Source organism: Ambystoma mexicanum, chromosome 11 (assembly GCF_040938575.1).
Source record: "Ambystoma mexicanum isolate Mex_15411 chromosome 11, UKY_AmexF1_1, whole genome shotgun sequence".
NCBI lineage: Eukaryota > Metazoa > Chordata > Amphibia > Caudata > Ambystomatidae > Ambystoma > Ambystoma mexicanum.
Window position 1 is genome coordinate 65,172,832 of NC_090934.1, and position 16,077 is coordinate 65,188,908.

General features: G+C 38.3%; 1 protein-coding gene across 1 annotated transcript in view; it reads right to left on the reverse strand.

Moving 5' to 3' along the window:
- Nucleotides 1–16,077, reverse strand: part of CSMD2 (CUB and Sushi multiple domains 2) — a 2,010,406-nt gene that overhangs the window by 1,798,616 nt on the left and 195,713 nt on the right. The window contains exon 2 of the mRNA XM_069622557.1: nt 12,495–12,711. Within this exon, the coding sequence (XP_069478658.1) occupies nt 12,495–12,711 (217 nt within the window). The remainder of the gene's footprint in view (nt 1–12,494; nt 12,712–16,077) is intronic.

The following is a 16,077-nucleotide window of genomic DNA, read 5'->3' on the forward strand; positions in this document are numbered from 1 at the left end:
CTATCAATAGCAACCGCTGGAGCCCCACCAATGCCAATATTAACTATCAATAGCAACCGCTGGAGCCCCACCAATGCCAATATTAACTATCAATAGCAACCACTGGAGCCCCACCAATGCCAATATTAACTATCAATAGCAACCGCTGGATCTCCAACAATGCCAATATTAACTATCAATAGCAACTGCTGGATCTCCAACAATGCCAATATTAACTATCAATAGCAACCGCTGGATCTCCAACAATGCCAATATTAACTATCAATAGCAACCGATGGATCTCCAACAATGCCAATATTAACTATCAATAGCAACCGCTGGATCTCCAACAATGCCAATATTAACTATCAATAGCAACCGCTGGATCTCCAACAATGCCAATATTAACTATCAATAGCAACCGCTGGATCTCCAACAATGCCAATATTAACTATCAATAGCAACCGATGGAGCTCCTCCAATGCCAATAGCAACTATCAATAGCAACCGCTGGATCTCCAACAATGCCAATATTAACTATCAATAGCAACCGATGGAGCCCCTCCAATGCCAATAGCAACTATCAATAGCAACTGCTGGATCTCCAACAATGCCAATATTAACTATCAATAGCAACCGCTGGATCTCCAACAATGCCAATATTAACTATCAATAGCAACCGCTGGATCTCCAACAATGCCAATATTAACTATCAATAGCAACCGCTGGATCTCCAACAATGCCAATATTAAATATCAATAGCAACCGCTGGATCTCCAACAATGCCAATAGCAACTATCAATAGCAACCGCTGGATCTCCAACAATGCCAATAGCAACTATCAATAGCAACCGCTGGATCTCCAACAATGCCAATATTAAATATCAATAGCAACCGCTGGATCTCCAACAATGCCAATAGCAACTATCAATAGCAACCGCTGGATCTCCAACAATGCCAATATTAACTATCAATAGCAACCGATGGAGCCCCTCCAATGCCAATAGCAACTATCAATAGCAACTGCTGGATCTCCAACAATGCCAATATTAACTATCAATAGCAACCGCTGGATCTCCAACAATGCCAATATTAACTATCAATAGCAACCGCTGGATCTCCAACAATGCCAATATTAACTATCAATAGCAACCGCTGGATCTCCAACAATGCCAATATTAACTATCAATAGCAACCGCTGGATCTCCAACAATGCCAATATTAAATATCAATAGCAACCGCTGGATCTCCAACAATGCCAATAGCAACTATCAATAGCAACCGCTGGATCTCCAACAATGCCAATATTAACTATCAATAGCAACCGATGGAGCCCCTCCAATGCCAATAGCAACTATCAATAGCAACTGCTGGATCTCCAACAATGCCAATATTAACTATCAATAGCAACCGATGGATCTCCAACAATGCCAATATTAACTATCAATAGCAACCGCTGGATCTCCAACAATGCCAATATTAAATATCAATAGCAACCGCTGGATCTCCAACAATGCCAATAGCAACTATCAATAGCAACCGCTGGATCTCCAACAATGCCAATATTAACTATCAATAGCAACCGATGGAGCCCCTCCAATGCCAATAGCAACTATCAATAGCAACTGCTGGATCTCCAACAATGCCAATATTAACTATCAATAGCAACCGCTGGATCTCCAACAATGCCAATATTAACTATCAATAGCAACCGATGGATCTCCAACAATGCCAATATTAACTATCAATAGCAACCGCTGGATCTCCAACAATGCCAATATTAACTATCAATAGCAACCGCTGGATCTCCAACAATGCCAATATTAACTATCAATAGCAACCGATGGAGCCCCTCCAATGCCAATATTAAATATCAATAGCAACTGCTGGATCTCCAACAATGCCAATATTAACTATCAATAGCAACTGCTGGATCTCCAACAATGCCAATATTAACTATCAATAGCAACCGCTGGATCTCCAACAATGCCAATATTAACTATCAATAGCAACCGCTGGATCTGCAACAATGCCAATATTAACTATCAATAGCAACCGCTGGATCTCCAACAATGCCAATATTAACTATCAATAGCAACCACTGGAGCCCCTCCAATGCCAATATTAACTATCAATAGCAACCGCTGGAGCCCCACCAATGCCAATATTAACTATCAATAGCAACCGCTGGATCTCCAACAATGCCAATATTAACTATCAATAGCAACTGCTGGATCTCCAACAATGCCAATATTAACTATCAATAGCAACCGCTGGATCTCCAACAATGCCAATATTAACTATCAATAGCAACCGCTGGATCTCCAACAATGCCAATATTAACTATCAATAGCAACCGCTGGAGCCCCACCAATGCCAATATTAACTATCAATAGCAACCGCTGGAGCCCCACCAATGCCAATATTAACTATCAATAGCAACCGCTGGATCTCCAACAATGCCAATATTAACTATCAATAGCAACTGCTGGATCTCCAACAATGCCAATATTAACTATCAATAGCAACCGCTGGATCTCCAACAATGCCAATATTAACTATCAATAGCAACCGCTGGATCTCCAACAATGCCAATATTAACTATCAATAGCAACCGATGGATCTCCAACAATGCCAATATTAACTATCAATAGCAACCGCTGGATCTCCAACAATGCCAATATTAACTATCAATAGCAACTGCTGGATCTCCAACAATGCCAATATTAACTATCAATAGCAACCGCTGGATCTCCAACAATGCCAATATTAACTATCAATAGCAACCGATGGAGCCCCTCCAATGCCAATAGCAACTATCAATAGCAACTGCTGGATCTCCAACAATGCCAATATTAACTATCAATAGCAACCGATGGAGCCCCTCCAATGCCAATAGCAACTATCAATAGCAACTGCTGGATCTCCAACAATGCCAATATTAACTATCAATAGCAACCGCTGGATCTCCAACAATGCCAATATTAACTATCAATAGCAACCACTGGATCTCCAACAATGCCAATATTAACTATCAATAGCAACCGCTGGATCTCCAACAATGCCAATATTAAATATCAATAGCAACCGCTGGATCTCCAACAATGCCAATAGCAACTATCAATAGCAACCTCTGGATCTCCAACAATGCCAATAGCAACTATCAATAGCAACCGCTGGATCTCCAACAATGCCAATATTAAATATCAATAGCAACCGCTGGATCTCCAACAATGCCAATAGCAACTATCAATAGCAACCGCTGGATCTCCAACAATGCCAATATTAACTATCAATAGCAACCGATGGAGCCCCTCCAATGCCAATAGCAACTATCAATAGCAACTGCTGGATCTCCAACAATGCCAATATTAACTATCAATAGCAACCGCTGGATCTCCAACAATGCCAATATTAACTATCAATAGCAACCGCTGGATCTCCAACAATGCCAATATTAACTATCAATAGCAACCGCTGCATCTCCAACAATGCCAATATTAACTATCAATAGCAACCGCTGGATCTCCAACAATGCCAATATTAAATATCAATAGCAACCGCTGGATCTCCAACAATGCCAATAGCAACTATCAATAGCAACCGCTGGATCTCCAACAATGCCAATATTAACTATCAATAGCAACCGATGGAGCCCCTCCAATGCCAATAGCAACTATCAATAGCAACTGCTGGATCTCCAACAATGCCAATATTAACTATCAATAGCAACCGCTGGATCTCCAACAATGCCAATATTAACTATCAATAGCAACCGCTGGATCTCCAACAATGCCAATATTAAATATCAATAGCAACCGCTGGATCTCCAACAATGCCAATAGCAACTATCAATAGCAACCGCTGGATCTCCAACAATGCCAATATTAACTATCAATAGCAACCGATGGAGCCCCTCCAATGCCAATAGCAACTATCAATAGCAACTGCTGGATCTCCAACAATGCCAATATTAACTATCAATAGCAACCGCTGGATCTCCAACAATGCCAATATTAACTATCAATAGCAACCGCTGGATCTCCAACAATGTCAATATTAACTATCAATAGCAACCGATGGATCTCCAACAATGCCAATATTAACTATCAATAGCAACCGCTGGATCTCCAACAATGCCAATATTAACTATCAATAGCAACCGCTGGATCTCCAACAATGCCAATATTAACTATCAATAGCAACCGATGGAGCCCCACCAATGCCAATATTAACTATCAATAGCAACCGCTGGATCTGCAACAATGCCAATATTAACTATCAATAGCAACCGCTGGATCTCCAACAATGCCAATAGCAACTATCAATAGCAACCGCTGGAGCCCCAACAATGCCAATATTAACTATCAATAGCAACCGCTGGATCTGCAACAATGCCAATATTAACTATCAATAGCAACCGCTGGACCTCCAACAATGCCAATATTAACTATCAATAGCAACCGATGGAGCCCCTCCAATGCCAATAGCAACTATCAATAGCAACCGCTGGATCTCCAACAATGCCAATAGCAACTATCAATAGCAACCGCTGGATCTCCAACAATGCCAATAGCAACTATCAATAGCAACCGCTGGATCTCCAACAATGCCAATAGCAACTATCAATAGCAACCGCTGGATCTCCAACAATGCCAATATTAACTATCAATAGCAACCGCTGGATCTCCAACAATGCCAATATTAACTATCAATAGCAACTGCTGGATCTCCAACAATGCCAATATTAACTATCAATAGCAACCGCTGGATCTCCAACAATGCCAATATTAACTATCAATAGCAACCGCTGGATCTCCAACAATGCCAATATTAACTATCAATAGCAACTGCTGGATCTCCAACAATGCCAATATTAAATATCAATAGCAACCGCTGGATCTCCAACAATGCCAATAGCAACTATCAATAGCAACCGCTGGATCTCCAACAATGCCAATATTAACTATCAATAGCAACCGATGGAGCCCCTCCAATGCCAATAGCAACTATCAATAGCAACTGCTGGATCTCCAACAATGCCAATATTAACTATCAATAGCAACCGCTGGATCTCCAACAATGCCAATATTAACTATCAATAGCAACCGCTGGATCTCCAACAATGCCAATATTAACTATCAATAGCAACCGATGGATCTCCAACAATGCCAATATTAACTATCAATAGCAACCGCTGGATCTCCAACAATGCCAATATTAACTATCAATAGCAACCGCTGGATCTCCAACAATGCCAATATTAACTATCAATAGCAACCGATGGAGCCCCACCAATGCCAATATTAACTATCAATAGCAACCGCTGGATCTGCAACAATGCCAATATTAACTATCAATAGCAACCGCTGGATCTCCAACAATGCCAATAGCAACTATCAATAGCAACCGCTGGAGCCCCACCAATGCCAATATTAACTATCAATAGCAACCGCTGGATCTGCAACAATGCCAATATTAACTATCAATAGCAACCGCTGGACCTCCAACAATGCCAATAGCAACTATCAATAGCAACCGCTGGATCTCCAACAATGCCAATAGCAACTATCAATAGCAACCGCTGGATCTCCAACAATGCCAATAGCAACTATCAATAGCAACCGCTGGATCTCCAACAATGCCAATAGCAACTATCAATAGCAACCGCTGGATCTCCAACAATGCCAATATTAACTATCAATAGCAACCGCTGGATCTCCAACAATGCCAATATTAACTATCAATAGCAACTGCTGGATCTCCAACAATGCCAATATTAACTATCAATAGCAACCGCTGGATCTTCAACAATGCAAATATTAACTATCAATAGCAACCGCTGGAGCCCCACCAATGCAAATATTAAATATCAATATCAACCGCTGGAGCCCAACCAATACCAATATTAACTATCAATAGCAACCGCTGGATCTCCAACAATGCCAATATTAATTATCAATAGCAACCGCTGGAGCCCCACCAATGCCAATATTAACTATCAATAGCAACCGCTGGATCTCCAACAATGCCAATATTAACTATCAATAGCAACCGCTGGAGCCCCACCAATGCCAATATTAACTATCAATAGCAACCGCTGGATCTCCAACAATGCCAATATTAATTATCAATAGCAACCGCTGGATCTCCAACAATGCCAATATTAACTATCAATAGCAACCGCTGGATCTCCAACAATGCCAATATTAACTATCAATAGCAACCGCTGGATCTCCAACAATGCCAATATTAACTATCAATAGCAACCGCTGGAGCCCCACCAATGCCAATATTAACTATCAATAGCAACCGCTGGATCTCCAACAATGCCAATATTAACTATCAATAGCAACCGCTGGATCTCCAACAATGCCAATATTAACTATCAATAGCAACCACTGGATCTCCAACAATGCCAATATTAACTATCAATAGCAACCGCTGGATCTCCAACAATGCCAATATTAACTATCAATAGCAACCGCTGGATCTCCAACAATGCCAATATTAAATATCAATAGCAACCGCTGGATCTCCAACAATGCCAATATTAACTATCAATAGCAACCGCTGGATCTCCAACAATGCCAATATTAACTATCAATAGCAACCGCTGGATCTCCAACAATGCCAATATTAACTATCAATAGCAACCGCTGGATCTCCAACAATGCCAATATTAACTATCAATAGCAACTGATGGAGCCCCTCCAATGCCAATAGCAACTATCAATAGCAACCGCTGGATCTCCAACAATGCCAATATTAACTATCAATAGCAACCGCTGGATCTCCAACAATGCCAATATTAAATATCAATAGCAACCGCTGGATCTCCAACAATGCCAATATTAACTATCAATAGCAACCGCTGGATCTCCAACAATGCCAATATTAACTATCAATAGCAACCGCTGGATCTCCAACAATGCCAATATTAACTATCAATAGCAACCGCTGGATCTCCAACAATGCCAATATGAACTATCAATAGCAACCGCTGGATCTCCAACAATGCCAATATTAACTATCAATAGCAACCGCTGGATCTCCAACAATGCCAATATTAACTAACAATAGCAACCACTGGATCTCCAACAATGCCAATATTAACTATCAATAGCAACCGCTGGATCTCCAACAATGCCAATATTAACTATCAATAGCAACCGCTGGATCTCCAACAATGCCAATATTAACTATCAATAGCAACCGATGGAGCCCCTCCAATGCCAATAGCAACTATCAATAGCAACCGCTGGAGCCCCACCAATGCCCATATTAACTATCAATAGCAACCACTGGAGCCCCACCAATGACAATATTAACTATCAAAAGCAACTGCTGGAGCCCCACCAATACTAATATTAACATGTTTGGAGAATGCAGAAGCTGATTTTAAGAGAACTGCTAGGGGAGCCACAAGGGTCTGCAACATGCTCTGTTCCTTTGAATGCAGTATGATGAATTTAAGTGACCTCTTTAAGCTAAATCCCCTTTAATCATGTGTATCGGTTTTGACTAATCCCGCAAAGGAGTCTATCCCAGAAATTGCCGAAGGATTTAGCCACAGGTGATGTGGCAAACACAATTCAAATACGTTAAAGAAATGTAAAGAATTTGGGCTTGGAGGTTTGGAATACAAATTCAGGTTTGATGTAGGTGAATTCCCCAAAATTAACTTGAGGGCTGCTACTTTGAATTTTGCAGTAGAAAAAGCGAGGGGCCAGAAATAGCAAGGCCAAGGCTGCTGCAGCACTTCCTCTCAAATGGACTTCTCATTGAATCATCTGTAACTTGGGTGATCTAAAAATAATGATGCTGTCTGATAACTACATTTAGTTTTAATATGTTACCATTGAGGAGCAAAACATCCATGTTGGTGTAAATGTGACCCAAGCAGAACAGAAGACATGGCACCTATAATCTTATTTTGCCCTCTATATAATGCAGTTCAACATGAACTGTATTTTATGTATTGCCAACCCTTCTCGATAGTTTTAATAATGTCTTGGGAACCTCCAGAATGCTTTGTACTAGAAATCTATTAGAATTGGGGTTAAGAATTGTTCTTTTTTTTATCATGATTGTAATTTTGGCTTTAGTACTCTTACAATGTATTCTATTACTATTAATTTTGTTATCTTGTTTGTCAGATGTTTATGGACTAAGGTGATTGCTGTTTTGAAAATGTTCGTGTTTTCCGAATGAAACAATGATTGATGGATTGACCTGAATCAAGTCCAAGAGAAGATCAAAACAGCAGTCTTTTCCCCTTGCAGTTACCTTGCAACTTGGCAGGCAGCACCACAATTGGGTAAAGGTGCCAGTGAAGAGCAAGAGTGGAGGTCTTAGAGTGTGCATGGAGAGCGTGCTCACCAGTAATCTTGAAAGCAAGAAACACGATTGGTGAATCAAGCAGATCTGTAGAGCCTTCTGCCTGAGAGACAAGAGTGTGAGGGGTCCTGCAAGGATCATTAACCTCTAGGGCATTTCAGGGACCGCACCAGTGTCTACTGAGGGAACCCTGTGGATCCATCAACAGCAAGATGGTGCGTCAAGACGAGAGGATCGACAAATAGCGGGAACAATGTGAGACCGTCCGAGAGAGTCAAGTGAAGCACATCTGCCATTTGCCAATGAGAAAAAAAACTTACAAAGCAAAGTAGACGATATGAATCAGACCTGCAGAATGTCTAACATGCGTTTAGGGGGCGCACCTGCGAGTCAGCAAATTCTTCCAGGGAAAAGGGGATCGTGCATGGCTGAAGACACAGAAGATGGGGTTATGTTGGCAAGATAATTCATGTGAAGCAGCTTAGTTTGTACCATTGAGAGATTGTGGGTCTAAAATAATGCTGCTCATTGGGCAAGTTGAGACATTAAACCAATAGTGAAGTAAGAAACTTACTATAAAACAAAAAAAACAACAAACTATGCTGGGACTCAAGAACCACAAGAAACTTGTGTGCCCAAAATAGCACCACCCATTTTGCTAACTGTGTTATACATCATACAACGAAGTGCCAAGCTATTATGCAAGTTTATGCAAAAAGGATGGGCATACTCATCCTTGGCACTTAAGGGGTTAAGCATCTGAGGTTAAGCATCTGAGTGTCTAAATCAAAACTATTTGGGATCAGCATGGATCTGAATCTGAGACAATCCAGGTTCCCGAGAGCAAGCCACACAGTGCATAAAATACTGAATGAATTAATACAGGTGGTTGAATGTGACTCCTCAACTACACGTTAGCAACATCCAGACACAAACGTGTGAACACTCCCTGACAAAGGGACACTTAACTGCCAATATGGAGTCCTGCCTCTATGTTCAGTGTCACCAAGTTTGGCAACATATGTCTATAAATGTTGCATGCTAACAGCTAGGACTTGGTGAACATGTACCGTCTCATGTTCATTAAACAAACAGCACAAAATAGATTAAGTTCAAATGTGGTAATGTGGCCAATATATACTCATGATGTGGTGAGGTCAAGGGCACAAATAGGAAAATGCCATCTTTTGAAATAGACAATTCAAGAAGAAGTTCTATTCACGTGAACACATTAAGAACATTGTTCACATATTTCTTCAGAGGTCAACAACTTGTGTTGTTGTAGAACATTCAAAGTGTTACAAAAGTGCAATAATGTGTTGACTATTCAAATCTAAAGTAACAAATTGGGACTTAACATATTATTTTTAATTAAATATACACAGTTTTTTTTCAATTGAATATTAATGCCATTAGGCATATGTTTTTTTTTTGTTTTTTTGTTTTTAATTCACAGTTATTCGCTTTTCTTTTTCTTATAAATTTGCCAAGCGTTTCTGTTACATCACAATATTTTATCTATGATATGCCTTCAAACCATTAGAATGTCAAAGATGTATGTTGAGGCATACAATTTAAATCACGTGCATTTGTTCTGTCCAAATAACAGGACCTGTAACCACCTTGGATTCTGAGTTGCAGCTATTTTGAGATATTTCTTGTTTGTTGTCTGGTTTCAGCATCTTCTAAGAACATCCCAAACAGTTTGATTCAATATGTCCGGACGGGTTGAGCTGCATGACTTTGACATGTAAAATGCATATGGATGTGTCTGGGCAGGAGTAGAATGTGACTTAGTATATGAGGACCCAGACATGAAAGGCATTTGGCATACGGCAATGTGAGGATTTTGAGAAAATACCAACATTTGTGATTCAACAAAGAAACATATGTTCTACGCATGCGATTGGATCCAAAAATCCTATGATTCACGCACAAATTCATCAGGAAATTCTTTACCTATGGGATGAAACCAAAAACCTTCTGGCACAGTGTTTTTCTTTCGAGTGCTGAGGACAACTGGCAAACATTACTTGAATTTAGACTGCAAATTCCACAGCATCGTACAATCAGAAATACATGATTTAACTAACAATGCACACAGCAATGGATTTAAGAAATTTAAATACGGTTGTCTAATTATGTGTGCTATATTGCTATATTCCACAGCACATCATTAAGAAATATCAACAATAAAAATATTTAAAAAAATACAAAAGTACAAGGATCAATATCAAAAGTTGGACAACATTTAGAATATAAAAACATGATAGAACAATGTCCAGTGTTCATTATAAATAAAATAAGGACAAAAATGAAGAAAGCGAAAAGTGTTAACCAATGTATCCATTTGCTTAATCAAGTTGAACATCATCTTATTACCTTATATTTATAAAAGAAAAAAGTCCCTTCTTTTTATTCTGTCTTTCCCATCTGCCACTTGGGAGCACCGCAATAGCAGGCTCCCATTGGCCTTATTCAATTTCCTTTCCTTCCCCTTTTCTTTCGACCTCCAGTAGGATGGAAAGTTCCAGCAACATCAGAGAGCTTCTGGTAAACTAGGAAATCAAAATGTGCTCATGTATGTATGCACCTTTTAATGTGAATATAGCCATGGGGGTATCAGGCTGTTCTTTAATTATGGTGGTCTACATTGTTCGGCGGTGACATGCACCACTGGTAGTAAACACATTCAAAAGGTGTATGTCACATTCTTAGGAATACAAATGTAGTGCCAAGAATGTGCCATACCGGTTGCCAGCACTAGTGAGATTAAGTACTAATGTTCCTTAAATCTGAGTGTCCTTAACATCTACTTTGTTCTATACAGTTAAAAGAGAATTGAGCAAATGTTAGTTTATAAATGTTATTTTTCTTAATAATCAGTGGGTCTGATTTAAAAAGCATTTTTCAATGGAATCTGCCAATTGTAAAACATTTTAATAAATCAGGCCCAGTGTCACTGAGGTGAGGCTTTGCCCGTTTGTTAACTCACATCAAATCTGTTTGTGCTGCAATAAATACAAATTGCAAAATAATAAAAACATATCTGTAGCCCATTGCTGTTAAGGTGAGAGTCAGGATGTGAACATGTGTGTGCATGAATTTGATATTTGAAAATACTTATATTAGATTTGATATTTCTTAAAATGTCTTGTTGATTTGTTGGACACGTGTGTATAAGGCCTTTGATAAGTCTATATGTGTACAATATAAACAAAAACAAAAAAAAATCTGTGTAGGCCTTAATCACATAATGGAGGTGTGCTATTTTTATTTTTATTTTTACATGGGTTTGAATTTCTAGGATTTACCAAATCCGATTTCAAAGCAAAACTGAAGTTTGGTTTGAATACAATACATTTATGTTTGCAATGTGAACACAAAATAAAACAGCACGCTTGACATCAAGTTAAAGAGTTGTACTGACAAAAGTTAAATGGACATGCATAATTTTCTTTTTTTTTTTTACTTGAAGGGGGTGTCATTCTTTGGTGTAGGAGTTTGTAACCATTTTCTCAGCAGACGTTTTAAACTACGACTCCAATGATCCAACAAACATTCTCGTTTTGGTTAGAGCAAATGGAAGTTGTAGTACAAACACCTGGAGTGCCAGAGTTTGCAAACCTATAGTGTTGGGTACCGCAGATAATCACATAATATGCCAATGGCATTCACCAGAGAAAATCACAACATTTTACAGTCTTAAGATGTGTTTTATATGTATATATCAATATCGAAAGTGTAACAGGAAATGTTCTGATTTGAGCAAATGGGATTTGTAGTCCAAACACTTGTGCCAACGTTTGAAAACCAATAGTGTTGGGTACAACAGATAATCACATAAGATGCCCATGACATTCACCTTAGAGAATCACAACATCTTGCAATCTTAAGATTTGTTTTATACATATATCAATAAAGAAAGTGTAACAGGAAATGTTCTTTAATATATTGAGACTGTGAATGTATGATGATATGTTGTAATTATTGTAGGTAATAAAACAGCACCTTTCCATATTAATAGTTATATTTGTTAAGTAAAATAATCAAATCCTAGTATTGAAATACTCACAGATGATCAAAATCAAGGCAATGAACTGCAATTATTATTATTTTCTTTAAATATCTCACTTTTAGCAAATTAACAATACAATAACATGGAGTGACAATACCTTGTTTTGAGGTTTACTGGCAGAAGTGGTCCGTCGTAAACTGAGAGCACATCAAAGTCCTCCTCCAGAGCGAAAGACTGGAAGACGAGCTGTATTCGGTTCTGCGCGTCGGCACTCAATGTCCAAGTGCAGTTTGCGTAGTTTGGGTACCCATACGGAAATCCAGGACTCTCCACAGTTCCATTTGGACCTTGTAAAGTAAAACTGCAATTCTGAGCTAAAAGTTAGAAGAAAAAAAACATGGCATTCAGCTATGGTCGATATCTCAATAAGGAAATTTGACGCACAGAGATACGCATCGTTCAACCGAAACACAATAAACTCTCTTTAGAAGTTATAGTTTGTCATCATGATTTCCTTAGGTATCTTATAGACTTAAATATGTTTTGGTGCTAACTGTCAAATAGAAAAAAATAATCAGTAAGTCGAATCTTTAATAGGTCACATGAAGAGATGGGTCACAACATCATATCCAAGGCCTAAAGGGTGTACCATCCACATATTTTGGTGATTAGTGAACATGGCAAATACAATATGTTTGATTTGATTCTGTACTGGAGCAGCACATGCATAAGCCCTGAAATCTGCATATTATCACACCAGATGTACACTAAACATGAGTAATGCAGATGGGGTGAAAAATACACCTTCATTCTCCAACGTGGTCAGATACCTTCCCAAAGAAATAGTGATATGGAAAGCTCCTCACCAACATGTCCATAGAGACACGCCACACATTACAAGTATATTATTATTATTATTATTATTATTATTATTATTATTATTATTATTATTGTTATTAGTAGTAGTAGTAACAGTGTAGTAAACATGATCTAAAAATTAACATCATGTGCCATGAAAGATCAAAACCTGTGAAATGTTTAGGTATATTGTAAATATATATTACACACATAGCTTATTATGTATTTCAAAATCATATACAATAAATGAAAATATGCAGAAGATGACGTATCAGTATATTTTGAATAACAATCAGATGAGAAGAACGAAAAAATAGTTTTAAAGACCGCTTTTCATTGTTCTGTCATTAAAGACCGCTTTTCCTTGCTCTGTCATTGGCACTGTGAAACATTCTGAGTGTCGTATTAAAGAGATAGTTTTCGTATTGGGATAATGCCTAATTCCATGTCTCCTGATATTATATTTTAGTTCTCAGTCTAAAAGTTGAGATTGTGAAATATTGAAATGCCTCTTTCCCTTTCTGTATGTCTGATTGTTGTATTACATTCTTGATTTCAATGAGGCCGCATTTGAAAGGCAACATAATTAAATTGCATTGGTCAGTATCCCTATTGATAAAATAGCCTTATATATCAAGTGAGTGGTCATTATCACAGGATAATATCCTGCCACCAACTTATGAATTGAGGCAAAGCCGAGGGCTATAGGTTGGGGCAGTGTCATTATCCAAATGAGATTCTGTGTTGGGCCCTAGGTGTGGAACCTTCCTTGCTGAGCTCTGTCCTTTGTTGTGGTCTCCTTTTCCTTAAAGCAAGGTCACAGGATTTGGTTGTTGAGGTGAAGCCCACACCTCCTTTGTGGTAAGAACTGTGGAAATCCTGGATACCTCGCTATTGGGTAGTTTAATACAATGGATTTTCCACACCGTTTCTCCACCATCCAAAATAGCCTTGATAACGACCCAAGGCTCGAAACACATGTCGGCTGACCACTAATGGAAAGAAGAGTCCACGCAATAAACACATTGATGAATAAAATCAATTATCACCAAACAAGAAATGGTGTGGAAAATCGATTGTATTAAACTAACCAATAGCGAGGTAGCCAGGATTTCCACAGTTCTCATTATTCAAATGGTTAAGTAAAAATGGGTAACTAGACAAACTGAGTTAGTAAATTAAATGTGTTATTATTTTGTAGTATTTTAATAAAGTTTTCGTTATAGGTTAAGCATTTAAATTGCAAACTTGGTTATTCTGGAGCAGCTTTAAATGGAGCAGACAGTAGGTGTCACATAAAATGTAAAGTTTTCTCTATAAGAAAGTGAAAACATTTGTGCATATTTTAGCTTCCTCTCTGTTGTGTTAAATAGGATGTTACAGCAAAAAAAAAAAGAAAAAAAAAATCCTCCGAGAGACGAAGTGTCTTGTTGAAAACAATCTTTCCTGGAAATTGCATTGTTGTTTCCCTGTCGGCTTATGAAGACAGAATGTTCAGAAGGCAGTCAATACCAGTAGTTATTGACTGAACTCTATCAACATTCTGAATGACTGGGGAAAGATCAATAACGATCTCCATGTGCTAATAAAATAGATTTTGGCAAAATATATTTCTTAGTTAAAACCTAACATACATTGCCCTGATCCTAAGTGCCCTGATCTCCAACATCACTGAACAAAAATAACATGCAAGCAAAAGTTGATTTCTTAGCACCAACATATTTTGCTCAGGAGACCTATAAGTGTGTCATTATAGGTGAACAGGAATAATAACACGTAACAACAGAGTAGCCACAATAATGTAGTAATTCACAAAAAGTAATTCAACTGCATAAATTAAACATCTAGATTTACTATTTCATATAGGATAGCTGATATGCAGTGAAAATATATATATATTTATTTTTTTGCGAAAGAAAAAACAAACAATTTAGAAAGACTGCTGTGAGACCGCTCAGAGCAGTCTTTCTAAATCAAACTGTCATGCCCCTGCCACACACAAGTGCACGCAGTGTCTATTGTGTGAGTGCATGTGTAAGGGGCATATTTGTAGCGTGGTGGGGAGGGTGAGGAGGTGAGTGTAAATGTGTTTTTTTGTGTTTCAAGGTGGAGTGTTTGTTGCGTGGATGGGAGGAGTTGGGTGGGTAAGTGTGTGTTTATGTTGTGTATGTCTGTCAGGGGAGGATGGTTTAGGGTGACATGTTTATGTTGGGGCACAACATTTAAAGGTTGTGGGCATTTAGAGAATCGATTTGCACGTGGATTTTGGGGGAGGAGGTGTCCGTCTCTTCGAAAATGGATATATCAGAGTATTGAAGGCTGCAACATATCAGCCAAAGTAAATTGGTTATTTTTGCGTGCAGTCTTCAATATTCGAAAATATCACATAAAGCCATCATAAATAAACTTATATCTAAGAGTGAGTGAGCTTCCCAAAAAGTGTCCAACGGGACTCATGAACATTTTAGGAAAGGTTCTTGAAGTTGAAGGTTTTTCACGCGCCATTCACATGGTCTTTGAATCACCTTGAATCCCTGTGAAATGTTCAAACCTCAACACATTTTGGGTGATTTTGGGTGATTCGAGGTGCTAAAAGGCATGGTAAGAAATTGTATTTGAGACAAAAAATAGACCCACATTATTGTAACATGTTGAAAAAATGTAAAATCAATGTACATATATATGTTTAATTTGGAAGGACATATGAACTATTTAAAACAATAACAAAATGGACAATTTAGAAATAATGACACTGTTCAAGCAGCGGCTCATTAAAATTTCACAAGATGCATTACATTGTGTATAACTATTAAAAAAAACATTATATTCTTTAATTTGTGTTTATGAAACCTGTGAACTATTTTCTACAATCTTGTATATGT